This window comes from Ursus arctos, unplaced genomic scaffold (assembly GCF_023065955.2).
Source record: "Ursus arctos isolate Adak ecotype North America unplaced genomic scaffold, UrsArc2.0 scaffold_1, whole genome shotgun sequence".
NCBI classification, from domain to species: Eukaryota; Metazoa; Chordata; class Mammalia; order Carnivora; family Ursidae; genus Ursus; species Ursus arctos.
The window spans coordinates 26,391,953-26,405,723 of record NW_026622763.1 but is presented as its reverse complement, the minus strand read 5'-3'; the positions used below and the strand labels follow the sequence as shown (position 1 = coordinate 26,405,723).

The window sequence follows — 13,771 nt, the reverse complement described above, 5'->3', positions numbered from 1 at the left end:
AATTTAGCATATTATTAATGCAAATTAATTTATATATCACCAAAGAATCTGAAGATGGTACTCACGCAGGTTTAATTGTATGGGCATGCTTTTCATGGACAAAGGCACCAGCAAGACCTCCTGCTCCTGAGTTTAAATACTGGATTGAAAAGAAATTAAATTGTATGAGCATATGACAAAAATAAACAATGAAATCATTTGACTTCTTTGTTATGAAACCAACTTTTGACCAGTTCAAAATGTGCAATTATTTGAGTTTTTCTAATAAAACAGAATTTTGTATCACCTTATTCAAAGAAAAAAAACAAACATAGCATTATTAATTGAGAATAAATACCTATTACTTTTGTGGCCAAATTTTGCCTCAACTAATAGATAAGAGTTCCAATGAAGTCTATCTAATTTTAAAGCTTATTCATTTCAATTATTTGTCACATAAATATTTAAATAATAAAAAGTATCACATTTTAAAAACATATAAGTTAAAATAAAATTGGTTTCATTCCATGATCCCTGTCAATTAAATTGTCTTCAGATGTCAATATCAAGTTGAGTCCATGAGAAATATCTTTACATAGTAGACATTTCACAACATACCGACAAAAAACTAAGAACCTAATCAATTTGAATTAAGTTCTAAGTGTGGAGCTTTCCCTCCACCCCAAACCTCTTGATTTTTTTGTAGTTGCCAAGTAATTAAAGGAGTAAGTACTCTACAGTGGATGAAAATACCTGATTTTAATTAATTCTTATACTACTACATCATATGTCTTTGTAATTAACTAAAATCAGAAACGCAGTCATGAAAGAAATGGAGGAACATTAACTCAAAATAGTTGAAACTGGCCACTGCTCCAGTTTTTCATTTAGATCAATTTCAATGTGTGATAAAAGGATGTAAATATATTAAGTAATTTATACCTTGTAGGAGCACCAGCAGGCAAAATCAACTCCCCAGTCATGTAAGTGGAGTTCAACATTTCCAACTGCATGTGCTAGATCAAAGCCAACGAAACAACCCTGGGGAAGAACATAAGAACAAGTTTTAAATTTGCTTAATGATTAGAAATACTAAGTATAAATATCTCTAAGAAAATCTCTGACAAACTGCTGTACTATAAATACAGTGTCCTTTGGTGCAGTGGTTCACGTGTCTGAACCACAAAACACTGCGCATTTCCAAGATCCTTTCAGGTCGAAATAGTTTTCGTAATATGTGAAGACATCCTTTGCCTTCTTCACTGTGTTGACATTTGCACCGATAATGCAAAAGCAGCTACGGGAAAACTGGGGCATGTTAGCACAAATCAAGGCAGCAGCAAGATCACATGAGTAATCACTGTAGGTCAAAACCATTTAGTAGCAGGGGGAAATAGCAAGACAGTGTCATTTACGAATCTCCTTGAGAAAGCTGTAAAACTGATGAATTTGTTTTAAATCTCAACACCTTCATTCTTATGTGTTTAAGGTTTAACGCGGGAAGTATGCATAAAACATCTGACCACATTCTGAAGACGGCTGCCTTAAAATAACATCCTCATGCAATTATTTGAGTTGCAAGCTGAACTAGCCACTTTTATTTCACAGAGAACCTTTTTTTTTTTCTTTGCATCAAAGAACAGCTGAAAGATAACAGTAACTCATACTTGGGTGTTTGACAGACATTCTTCTGAAAATGAAGTGAGTCTGTCAATTCGAGGAAAACAACTCATAGTCTTCATTGCCCATGAAAAAAGTAGTTTCCAAGAGAAATTAGGATTTTGAAAATTTGTATCCACTTTTATGAGGACAACCATTTCCCAATACTTAAAGATATTTCTGATGAGTTTAGTAGTAATATATAATTTTTAAAATAATATATAATTAAGTACATAGGTATTTGGAAAAAATGAACCAGTATTTTTCAAACAACCAATGTTTGATGTTACATATCAAGCATGGATAAAAGATCTATTCAAAGTGCAAAATCAAACAATGGATTTTAATGTAACAATGTACAGAAGTTCAGTAATTTGGTTTCACACTGCATACCACAACCTGTCAAATTCTGGTACAGTACCAAGCAATATTCACAATAAACTGAAAAGCCAGTAAACTACTTCTGCTTTTTCCAACTATCTGCATGAGGACTGATTTTCTTCATATGCTTCATGAAGAAAAAAAAGAAGCAAGAGATTGAATACAGAAGCAGATAAAGAAAACCAGCTGTCTTCTATTAAGCCAAACAACAAAGAGATTTGCCAAATATACAACATTCTTTTTGTTTTAGAAAATATGGCTTTGTTTCCCTAATAGCATTTATGTTAAAATGTGTTTGTTATTGTTGCTCTAAAATAAGTGAATGAATTTGTTTAGTTACAAATATAGTAAATATAGATATAAACACAGTATCAAAACCTCTTTGAAGTCCTCAGTGATTTCTAAGAGTGTAAAAGGTTTTCGTTACTAAAAAGTTTGAGAACCTCTGCTTTACTGTATCCTACTAACCTGATGAAGTTAACAGTACTTTTCAGTTATCACTAAACCCCACATCCTCCCCATATTTAATTTAATTCAAGTATATACAAGCTATGGTAAATTGCCCTAATAGTTCCCATTCTTTGTCTTTCCTTGTATCCATTTCCTTTGCTATGTAATTTTTCAGTTCTTCCCACTGTGGACAGGATACAATTCTCTGCCCCTGGGATTAGCCAGGTGACTTATTTTGACCAATGGAATGTTAGCACATGTAATACAAGCAGAGACTCCAAAGGACTTGCGTGATTAGATTAGGCTTGCTCTCACTTGCCCTCTGCCATTTCTGTAACAAGGACATGCTTAGCCAACCTGCTGGCTCAGAAGGAAGATGAAAGAAATGGGGATTAGGATTAAAGTCACCCTCACCTGAGCTCAGCTTGGATCAGCTACTTTCTCCACCTCTCTTTAGGTGGCCAGGGATGTGTAAGTGAATTCAGTTGAGACTAGCAGGATCTCTCCGACTAAATATTGCCTAGATCAGCTGACAGAAAAATGACCAAATAAAAATGATGCTGTTTATGACTGTACACTGTGTTCTCCCTATACACTGACTTGAGATGCTAACAGCCTCTTACTGACTCTGTTCTTAGTTATTTACTTGTTTACATGATCCAAGTGTTTTATATGTCTGCCTAGTAGAATTCACTGTTTTAGAAACTAGCCTCTTTCCATTAAGTTCCCAGAAGGACAACCTGTAGCAATAAATAATTACCCAAATTGTAACCAAGTAGGAACTTCTCACTTTCATGGCTTACCATTAAAACGTTTAACTTTCTATAAATCAAAATGTTAAAAGTTTTACTTCGAGAATATAGTGATTCATTCCGTATTAAGACAATTTTGTACATAAACATGAATTAAAAAAAAAACATGATCATTAAATGGGGGTGATAGTTCATTTTGCAACAATGTTTTACTTGTGAGCTTTTCTATTTTTAGCTTACTAAGTGCATATATAATAATTACATATTCAAAACTTTGAATTTCCTGCAACTTTTAAGAAACACATCTATTGATTGAAATTTTTGAAGTAAGTAATCGCAGAGGGACCAATTTTAGATTGTTCTAATACCTCTTAAGAAGAACTAACCTTGGGGCGCCTGGGTGGCACAGCGGTTAAGCATCTGCCTTCGGCTCAGGGCGTCATCCCGGCTATGTGGGATCGAGCCCCGCATGAGGCTCCTCTGCTATGAGCCTGCTTCTTCCTCTCCCACTCCCCCTGCTTGTGTTCCCTCTCTTGCTGGCTGTCTCTATCTCTGTCAAATAAATAAATAAAATCTTTAAAAAAAAAAAAAAGAATAACTAACCTCACACTGCTATTACAGGGAGATGTAAACTATGACCTGTTTTTAATTAATACAGTTGTATTTGAACAAAACTACTCTCATTTGTTTAAATATTGTCTATGATGACTTTTGAGTAGTTTCAAAAGAGACCATATGGGTCACAAAACCAAAAATATTTCCTACCTTGACCATTAGAGAAAAGATTGGCTAACCCCTAAAAGAGCATTAGTGTCATAAAGAAATCTCAATATACTGAAGAGTCAATTAGAAACCTTACTCACAGAAGTATCTCATAGAAGAAAAAGTTCTTACCGGTACCACCTATATGATTTTGTTTCTTTTGGGGGGGGGGATGAATTCATACTTTGTTTCTCACAGAAAAAAAAATTATCAATACATGCCATAAAAATATGACAGATGTTTCATGCTAATGTAAGGTTTGAGAGTCATAGAAAAGTAATAGAATTAATCTCTATTAAGATTTAGAGTTGATCAAAATCTGGGTTTGCAGGCTAATGTTTAGCTTCAGTAAACACACACACACAGAGATTTGCTTGTATTTTAAGATATATCTTAATTTTGAAATTCAATTTGGAAAAAATATAAAAGTCCTGGATTTAAAATCCTCTTTTGTTCTTGCCAATATTTCTAATAAAGGCAATGATGTTTGTTTTTTGCGAAACAATATTTATGACTCAAGTTTTTCTTTATCTGTTTTTAAAACTCAGCTTAGAAAACTTAAGGAATAGAAAGGCAGCATTTTTATTTTATTATCAATTATTTGTAAGGATGGCACAATGAAGAAACCATGAAACTTCAACCTACCGTATCCCATTATTAAAAGTCCTGTAGTCACATCTGTGGTACCACATAAAAAAATCACTTGAAGCCCTTACAGTATGTTTTAATGTATGGGCAAATCTTTCCCCATGGATGGCTAGAAATATAAATTACTAAAATGTAACTGTTCTGAGAAAAGGACCAGAAGACACAAACTTGAATGAGATCACCACAAACTGATTTTACAGAAGTTTCACTAGATGGCAGCATCTTAAAAATAAAGGAAAACTAACACTTCTCCAAAGCCTCTCCAACAGTCATCAAGTTAATATTTTCATTATTTTTACCTCTTAAGAGTAGGTAGAAAAACAACAGGAATAGGTGAAAACAGAAACTCCACATCTGAGTGTCTACTTCATGCAATTTTTAAAATGAAAGTCAAGTATTTTTCAATAGATTTGTATTAAAATTATCCACAAGAGCTCACAATCATAATGACACAACCACGTACAAGCACAGCAGTGGTCTGCTACCAGGCCGCCTCACTTTGTAGTCAATCCCCAGACCACTGCAGTATAATCTTCAAACGATTCTGAATACTTCCAGCCTGCCTTCCTCCAATGAGCTCGCTAAATCACACTTGAGTGTAAGACTCCTTGTGTCCCTTCCGAGAACCCCCATTAGCCTCAGAATGTAACTCACTTTCCTCCGTATGGCTTTTAAAGATCTTTATGACCTGGTCTTTTCCCGTTTTCATGTCTCAGGTGCCCCTTACCTACCTCCATTTGCAAAAACCTTTCTCTGTCTCGGGGTATTCTTTCCCTCCTCACTTTGTGTGGGTAGCTCAGGTTTTGATAATAAGGTAACTTCTATGAAAGATTCTTTTGTCAAACTCTCTCTTCTATCTCATTGATGGCCCTGTTTGCATAGATCTCTTGCAGCAATTTTCCAGTCTTATTGTCTACTACATTTACATAATATCAACTTAAATTGTTGAATAAATAAGTAAAAAAAAGTCATAAAATTTCAATAAAAATTCTCTAAACTGATATTAAATTTTAAAGATTATTTGAGGCCCTTTGTTCCTGTTGCTATTTTATGGTATAAACAACTTATTCAGACTTGGTGTATTTTAAAATGAAGTTTCTCGGAAAATTATTAGTAGTCAAAAATATGTTAAAAATCCCTCAATAAAACAAGGAATATCATGTGTGTTTTTCCCTTGCCGTCCTACTAGCACAATACTAACATTTTTCTAACCAGTGGAATAATATGCACAGGGGCTGTGCATAATCTATTTCAATAGATTTTTATTAAATCTCAGGATTTCCAGGTGAAGGAGTAGCTTACTGTCTCTCAAATTTGATTATTTGTCTATTAAAATAAAACATGGAATAATACAGGTTAATTTTTTCCTGACAACTTTATAGATTCATTCAGATAGATTGACTGTAGACTGACACTAGTTTGTTTCTTCTTCACCAATAAAATCCTATAAATTATGAAGACCATCAGTAAGTAGCAGATTTGGTGTGAAGAGGGTAATTATACAAAATAAGATATTTGTGGGTATACAGAGTTGGTAGTCAGCAGGTATTATTGGTATGCTCATGTAATTGCCAAAGTAATATATTTAAGGTAAGTAAAGAACATTTGTCCTGAGCCACTTGAATAATCACCCATGGTTGTAGGTCCCATGATCCCTGGGAGATACCTGCAGGAGGTGCCCACCAGCTAGCCTGTGGCCATTCGTACATACCAGTCTCTGCATATTCCCTGTATAGTGCATGTCCGAGCACCAGCGGATGCCCTTGGCAGTGGCACGGGCATCATGGTGGGTAAATTGCACATGTCTGTAAGTACCTTCGAGGCTAGTAATGTATACTAGTAATGAGAATATGACCTTCCCATGGATGTTTGTGGAAACTACAGCTTTAACAACATACCAATCAGGTCTTTAAATATTGTCAATATCATTCCTGGTTTGGTATAAAAGCCATAGGAAACAAAGAACTGCAGTGCTGTAAATCTGGACAATATTACCTTAAAAAGAAAAACTGATGGGAAAGTTTGGGGCAAGTGAACAGACAAAAAAAAAAAAAAAAAAAAAAAAGTTCCAGGAGCATATGTGAGTGAGTGATTGAGTGTTTATGTGTGTGTGCTGGTCAACCCTATATAGACAGTAAGAACCAATGGTGGATTAACAATAACAGGTGAGCCAGTTAGCTCTGATCTTAGGATTCCCCAAAGAAGTTCATAATTACAGAGGAATGTGGGAATGAAGATGATGATGAAAGCTGGTAGGTTTTCCTGACACAGTCTCGAAGCACTTAACTTTCCAAAATTCATTCAAGTGCTGTGATTCAAAAGCATACATAGATGCTAAGTTAAAATGATAATAATCTTACTGATAATATTCAGTAGAGATCTCTGTAAGAGGTGCCTCACTATCTCTGTAAATACTTCAGAGTGAATTTTTATTCTGAAAGTGTTTCATCTAGCCTAAATTTATTAGGTTCTTCAAATATGCTCCTCATTTATTTCATATGAAAGAGTTCTGAACATGTGTCCCCAGATTATGCCACTTTGGCATTTGGATTATTTTGAGCCAAAGGCAATCAAGACTGCAAGCTTAAGAGGAATTTTTACACCCCCCCCTTAACTACCTAGGAGAATCTAAATTGGAGGTCTCTCTCAGAATAGGAGTTATTACCAGAGATAAATTTTATCGGAATGACCTATTTGTATGTCAGGGCAAACATTTAAATATCATTTGTTCTTCCTATTACGCTGTGAATTGCCTCCTCCCCTTCGAAGCACCAGGCTTCTATCCAGTTCCTTAGCTATGGACGGGATATATACCTCACTTTACTTTTCTCTTTGAACCTCTTTCTCATGCATGTGGGGTTCCCATATGTAAAAAATCGAATGTGATTTTCTCCTGTTAACCTGTCTCATGTTAACTTAATTGTTAGACCAGCCAGAAGAATTCTGAAGGATAGAGGAAATTTTTCCTCCCCAACAGTACCTATTATTATTCACATTTATGTAAAGCACTATTGTAGAAACTTAGACTCATCCTTTTCACTGGACTTTCTTAAAGTAGATATTGATGCAACTGACAAATCTGGAGATGAGAAATAGGAGGTGGGGAACATGGGAGCACTTTGTTAATGAAGAATAATGTGTTAGTTAAGAAGATTTGAGACAGAGCCAATAGCTATGTCGAGAGAAAGTGAAGGATTTAGGAGACAGAAAAGGCAAAAAGATCTTGGGACTCTTAAGTGTTGTGAATTTGCAGGTGAAAATGTCTTACTGTAACAAAGAGTGTGCTTTCAAGAGTAAATTTCGGCTATTTCTTTTACCAGAAAAGAAACAGTGATTGTCATCTCTATTTATTGTCAGAAGTAAGTATAAAACTAAAAGGAAAAAATAAAACAAACTGAGTAGTACTGGTCTCTTCTGGAGTCTTTCTCCAGCTGGCAAGGACCTCACACAAAGTAGTTTGTTTGATTTATTTTAGATACCAAGATGGGAAAAATAGCTCAAGGTAATTTTTCAAGCTTAATTTAGCTCATTTAATATTTAATGATTTAACGGAGCAGTCTGCGTGTCCTAAGTGTGTCAAAGAACAGAAATGGAATTTGAAAAAACTCAAAATTTACAAAACGTGCTTTGATTTTTAGAATACCCATCCATTATAAATAACTCTTCCAAATTTTCTATTTAAATGGGGATACAGTCTTGCTTTTTATGCAGTATGTGATCCATAAAATTAGCCTGATCCACTCCTGCTGATAAGCACACACTTATTCATTCACTGGCCAAACAGGTATGTGTTTAAAGGTAAGTGATTATGTGCAAAACACTAGCATATATCTGTGAAGTTTACAGGGTCCACCCTCAATAAGTCATTGAGTACTCTTCTGACATAAGCTTCCTAAATATGAGACTTAAGATAGGCACAGAAATAACTGTAAGACAGTGCCAAAAAGGTGGCCAATAATACATTTTCCATCATGCTATGAAAATAACAACAGAAAGATGATTTAGCCTGACACAGGAGCAAGAAAATCTTGATGATGAAGGTCAAGGATTGCACACTCATTTTTTTTACAGGAGTTAGTCAAGAAGTGTATAGTTGGGCCTGTAAGAAATACTTCACTTTACCCTTTCTTGTAATGTAAACATACATATACATGCCAGCTGTCACTGCTTCAGTGCCAGGTACAGATGGGAGTTGTGTTGAAGAGCTCAAATCCCATTAAATGGGCAGCGCTGTTAGCCAGCCTTGCCACTCATTCTACAGGAATGATGATCCAGTATTGTCAACCTTCTAATTTTTCAGAAGATATCTGAAACTAGGAATTTTTATATAAAATGTCTGTATTTTTCATTGTTGGCATGTGATAACTGTATTTTTAAATATGCCATGTTTGCATATAGAAAAAGGGCTAGAGAAGCACGTAGTGGTTAAGCTGGAGGAACAGAATCTTCACATGTGGAAATTCTAACAGGAGAGAAGGCTAAGAATAAAGGCCATGGAGACAGGAAGTATGAAATTTGGGCAGGAAATGTAAGAAACATTTGGTTTTGCTGAAACAAGTTCTGTGAAGGAGAACAGAGGCAAATATGATACAGATAATTTAAGTATATGCAAAATCATATAGGGTCAAGTGATTTGGACTTTATCCCACAAATGGCAAAAGAACAGTAGTCATCATGTGAGATAAACATGAGGCAGGGCAATAGGAGATACATAGATCTAGTCACAGCATTACCAAACATGGGCAGTTGACTTTGCAAATGTGTGACTTTTAAAATTTACTTTTCTCTTTTTATCTACTTGTCCTGTTACAAAGTGAATTTAAAGAAACTCTTTAATTTATCCATCACAAGGTAATAATACCTATATTGAAAGAGAGCCCCATTTTTCATAAGATATGTTCTAGTGACAACTGTTTCAATTTACACAGCAAATTTCTCAACCAGATTTACTTATGTATTTAAATTGACATATGTACTTAACTTAATATTGCAAAGGAGTCTACAGGATAATTCTTGAAGACATCACTCTTAAATTTCTTCTCAAAGTTTATTTTATAGACAATATGACAGTAATCTTGTTTGTTCACCACCTTACTTAAGATAATTTGCTAAGATTATCAACATTTTCTCTTGACCTCAACTGAAGTTTGATATTCCTAATCTTGTCTGCATAAATAATTTAACTCATTAAAGAAGGGCATCATGAAAGAGGACATTAAGAGAAATCTCTCTCATTCTATTTGTTTTTTTTTTTCTTTTTCTGCTTAAGGATATTTTGAAATTCCACTTTCATTGCCATGAGGCACAAAACTACCTTTCCATTCTTACAGTGGTTAGTGAATACATTAGAACTAATCTATATATTTCATGTTGGAACACTTTCATTTATCAGTTTAACAAAGACTTACATTCCCCTTCCTTTGACTAATCAAGTGGTATGAAAAATAGGATATTGGAGAAAGTAGCCTGGATCTTAAGACGACTGAAGTATTTTTAAAAATCATCTACAAAATGAACAAAAAACAAAAAAACCTCTAAGAGTAATATTTCATTTGGGGAGCCATAGGTTTGGATGAAGCTAGATCTGGAGAAATAGTTATGTATCATGGCCCTGATGAGAGTGATTAGAGAATCAACAATCATGACTGGCAATAGGGAGGCTTGCTTTTGCCAGATCGGCAATTCCAAAATAACATCTTCATCCGAAATTCCTCTTTTATTAAGAATTAATCAGTCTTTCTCACATGGTCCACCTACTGAAAAGCTTAAATAAAATAAAACATCTGATGAAAATTTCTTAGAAACAGCTCAAAAGTTGTAGATTCTTGGGTACTGCTCCTTACCAACATATTCTGATTTATTGATTCCACAATCCAACCGGGATGAATTTAAGACTACAGATGTATATTTTTGAATAGAATAATCCCTCATTATTCTCAAAGTAAAGGATGTTTAGCTGATGGGGCATTTTCTCTAAATCCCAGGTCATTTTTTTCCCTTTTCTCTATCTCTGTGTCTACTTAACTACACCTATGGTCTTTTTTTTATCCTTGAATTCTATGAATAGCTAAATCTGGGTGAAACCCCCAGAGCTCAGGATAGATGCTTAATTTCTGATATTTATATAAAACTTGTCTTTAACATGACTGATATAATACAGTTAAATAAAAATGATTTCTATGAGAGATCAGAAAAAAAATGTTTCATGTAAAATGAGATAAATCTGTTATCTGGTCTCCCCATGCTGAACTGTATCATGACAGAGACTTTTCAATTCTTGCAGAGCAACTGCAATTGCTTCCTAACTTCTGCCCACTTTTATCCCATTCCTACTCATTCCTGTAGGCAGAAAATTTCTTCTTAAAATTAAGACAAAATGCAGTTTCTTTACTGCCTAAAAGCTTTCAGTGGCTCTCTGCGGGTCTTTAGGGAGAAGCTCAAGATGTGTAATACAGCTTAGTAAGCCCTTCTTTACTTTTGTCTGCCTTTTAGATTCTTTTCTTGTCATACCTTTTCTAACTGTCAAATTATACAATCTTTTCTACAATTAAATTATACTAAAATATTTGCTTTCTTGTAATCCAGTCAGGGTTTTTTTGTTTTGTTTTGTTTTGTTTTTAGCTGTCTAGAATGTCCCTACCGCACAGGTAGGCACCTGGAGGGGATTTTACCTGGTTAACTCCTACCTCTAATTCTAGAATTGGCTCAGGTCTCATCTTTTCTAAAGAGGTCACTTTGAGGGTTGCCTAAGGTGGCCAGTTGGTTGGGTTAAGTGTCTGCCTTTGGCTCAGATCATGATCCCAGGGTCTTGAGATCAAGACCCATATTGTACTCCCTGCTCAGTGGGGAGTCTGCTTCTCCCTCCCCCTCTCCTTCTGTGTGCTCACTCACTCACTCTCTCTCTCAAATAAATCAATCTTTTTTTTTTTTTAAAGGTCATTTTGACATTCCAGGCTAAATTAGGTGTTCTTATTTGGATCTCCATTATTATAATTTACTAAAATATTTACTGATAAAAAGAATAAATGAAAAATCAAACACATGTCATTCTACTATAGGGAGTAGAGAGACATGATTCTTTTTATGCACTAATGAGAAGATCCTATTGGGTGAACTGGCAGTGACTTTAGTAACTGTACTCATTACAATTTCTAGTAAAGATTACTTCATATTGAAAGTTCTTATATTAACCTTTTTAGAAAAGGTTAATTTTTATGTATAAAAATTCATACAGGGGCGCCTGGGTAGCTCAGTCATTAAGCATCTGCCTTCAGCTCAGGCCCTGATCCCAGCATTCTGGGATCGAGCCCCACATCAGGCTCCCTGCTCCCCTGCTAGGCACAAGTCTGCTTCTCCCTCTCCCGCTCCCCCTGCTTGTGTTCCCTCTTGCTGTGTGTCTCTGTCAAATAAATAAGATCTTTTTAAAAAAAAAATTCATACAACATGCCAATTTATATTACAGTTATATACAAATGTATTTGCTACTAATTTTTCCCAGCTGATCCACTGCTCAAATCCCATGCAAGTACTGTTTTTTTTTCTTAAATATTTTATTTATTTCAGAGAGTAAGTGAGAGAGAGAGAGCATGAGTGGTGGGGAGGAGCAGAGGGAGAGCAGGGAGCAGGCTCCCTGATGAGAAAGGAGGGAGCCTGATGCCAGAACTCTGGGATCATGCCCTGAGAAGGGAATGCTTAACTGACTGAGCCACCCAGGCACCACTTGTTTTCTTGATCTTACTCTATTGTCATAGTCCTTACAGAGTTGACTCCCAAACTCCAACACTAGAAACATCTCAGCCAAACTTTCTGTGGACTTTGAGGCTTGATCAATCATTTTTTAAAGATTTTTATTTATTTATTTGACAGAGAGAGAGAGGCAGTGAGAGAGGGAACACAAGCAGGGGGAGTGGGAGAGGAACAAGCAGGCTCTCAGCAGGGGAGCCTGATGTGGGGCTCGATCCCAGAACGCCAGGATTGCACCCTGAGCTGAAGGCAGACGCCTAAAGACTGTGACACCCAGGTGCCCCTGATCAATCATTTTTGACTCCTACAAGAATCTCAAAATTATCTTTAGTAAGAATTTAGGCCTTCCCTAAAGACAAATTGATGGTTTGGTGCGGTGACCATTTATATATGAGGATTGCTTAGATACTTCAGATTTTCTAAATGTTGTTAAAACTACAGATGGCTTTCTTAAAATGATATTTTTACTCATATTCCTTCTTTTGTCTTGACATTATTCTGGATCCAGAATTCATTCTTTTTTATTCAAACTGTTTGAGCTATAATTGTGATTATTAATTATTAATAATTTAGGCAGTTTATGGTTGGGCCTAAGAGATGCTTATATTCATACTCAGTGGAGAGTTACACATGAAAATGTAGAAGCTAATAAAACAAAATGCAGATTTGCAAAATTGAGTCTTTTTTTAAGATATTCTTTGCATTTCAGTGTTCAGTAGGCTACAAGAAAACTAACATGCCAGCATGCATCCAGGTACAGTAAAATGGTGTAAAAAAAAAAGTGATAAATAAGGGCATCAATCATTCATTGATTCAACCAATATTTGTTACTCACTGTCTGCCAGGCCCCACAAGTTCCAGTGTGCTGTAGGCCATTTTACATGGCATTGAAGAAGAAAGGTGGAGTATAACCCATTGGCACTGAGTTCTTTTAGGGATAAGATTATTAAAATTTTCATTAGTCCATCACTCAACTTTTTAAAAGTTCAATCTAATCTCGAGTCTTAACCATGATATTTAGATTATTGTTTTCTTTTATATTCTAGTATGAAATGTCCAGTGACAGTCTTTAGTTTACAGTTCTGAATGTTTCACTTTGTGCCTAAGAATCCATTATTTCTTTTTCTGGTACATTGGATATTCCAGTATGTCTTTTTCTCATATATTGGTAATTGCTAACATTTACTGATTACTTACAAAGCTCTAAATACTACTTGTTTTAGGAATAGTATTTGTTTAATTCTCCTAGGAACAGGCACTCTTATTTTCCCCACTTATTGGTGGAGAAATGAAGTCACAGTGAATTAAGCCGAAGTATACTAGAAACTAAGGGAGAGACATGGATTCAAGACCAGGTCTGACTCTTGTCTCTACCCTGTGAACTTTTTATTAATGCA

At 35.2% G+C, this 13,771-nt stretch overlaps 1 protein-coding gene across 4 annotated transcripts in view; it reads right to left on the bottom strand.

Moving 5' to 3' along the window:
• KYNU (kynureninase) overlaps positions 1-13,771 on the bottom strand; it is a 124,527-nt gene that overhangs the window by 41,258 nt on the left and 69,498 nt on the right. For all 4 annotated transcript variants that reach the window (XM_026510056.4, XM_026510058.4, XM_026510057.4 and 1 more), the window contains 2 exons: positions 922-1,020; positions 66-139 (listed from right to left, as the gene is read on the bottom strand). In XM_026510056.4, coding sequence (XP_026365841.1) covers positions 66-139; positions 922-1,020 — 173 coding nt within the window. The remainder of the gene's footprint in view (positions 1-65; positions 140-921; positions 1,021-13,771) is intronic.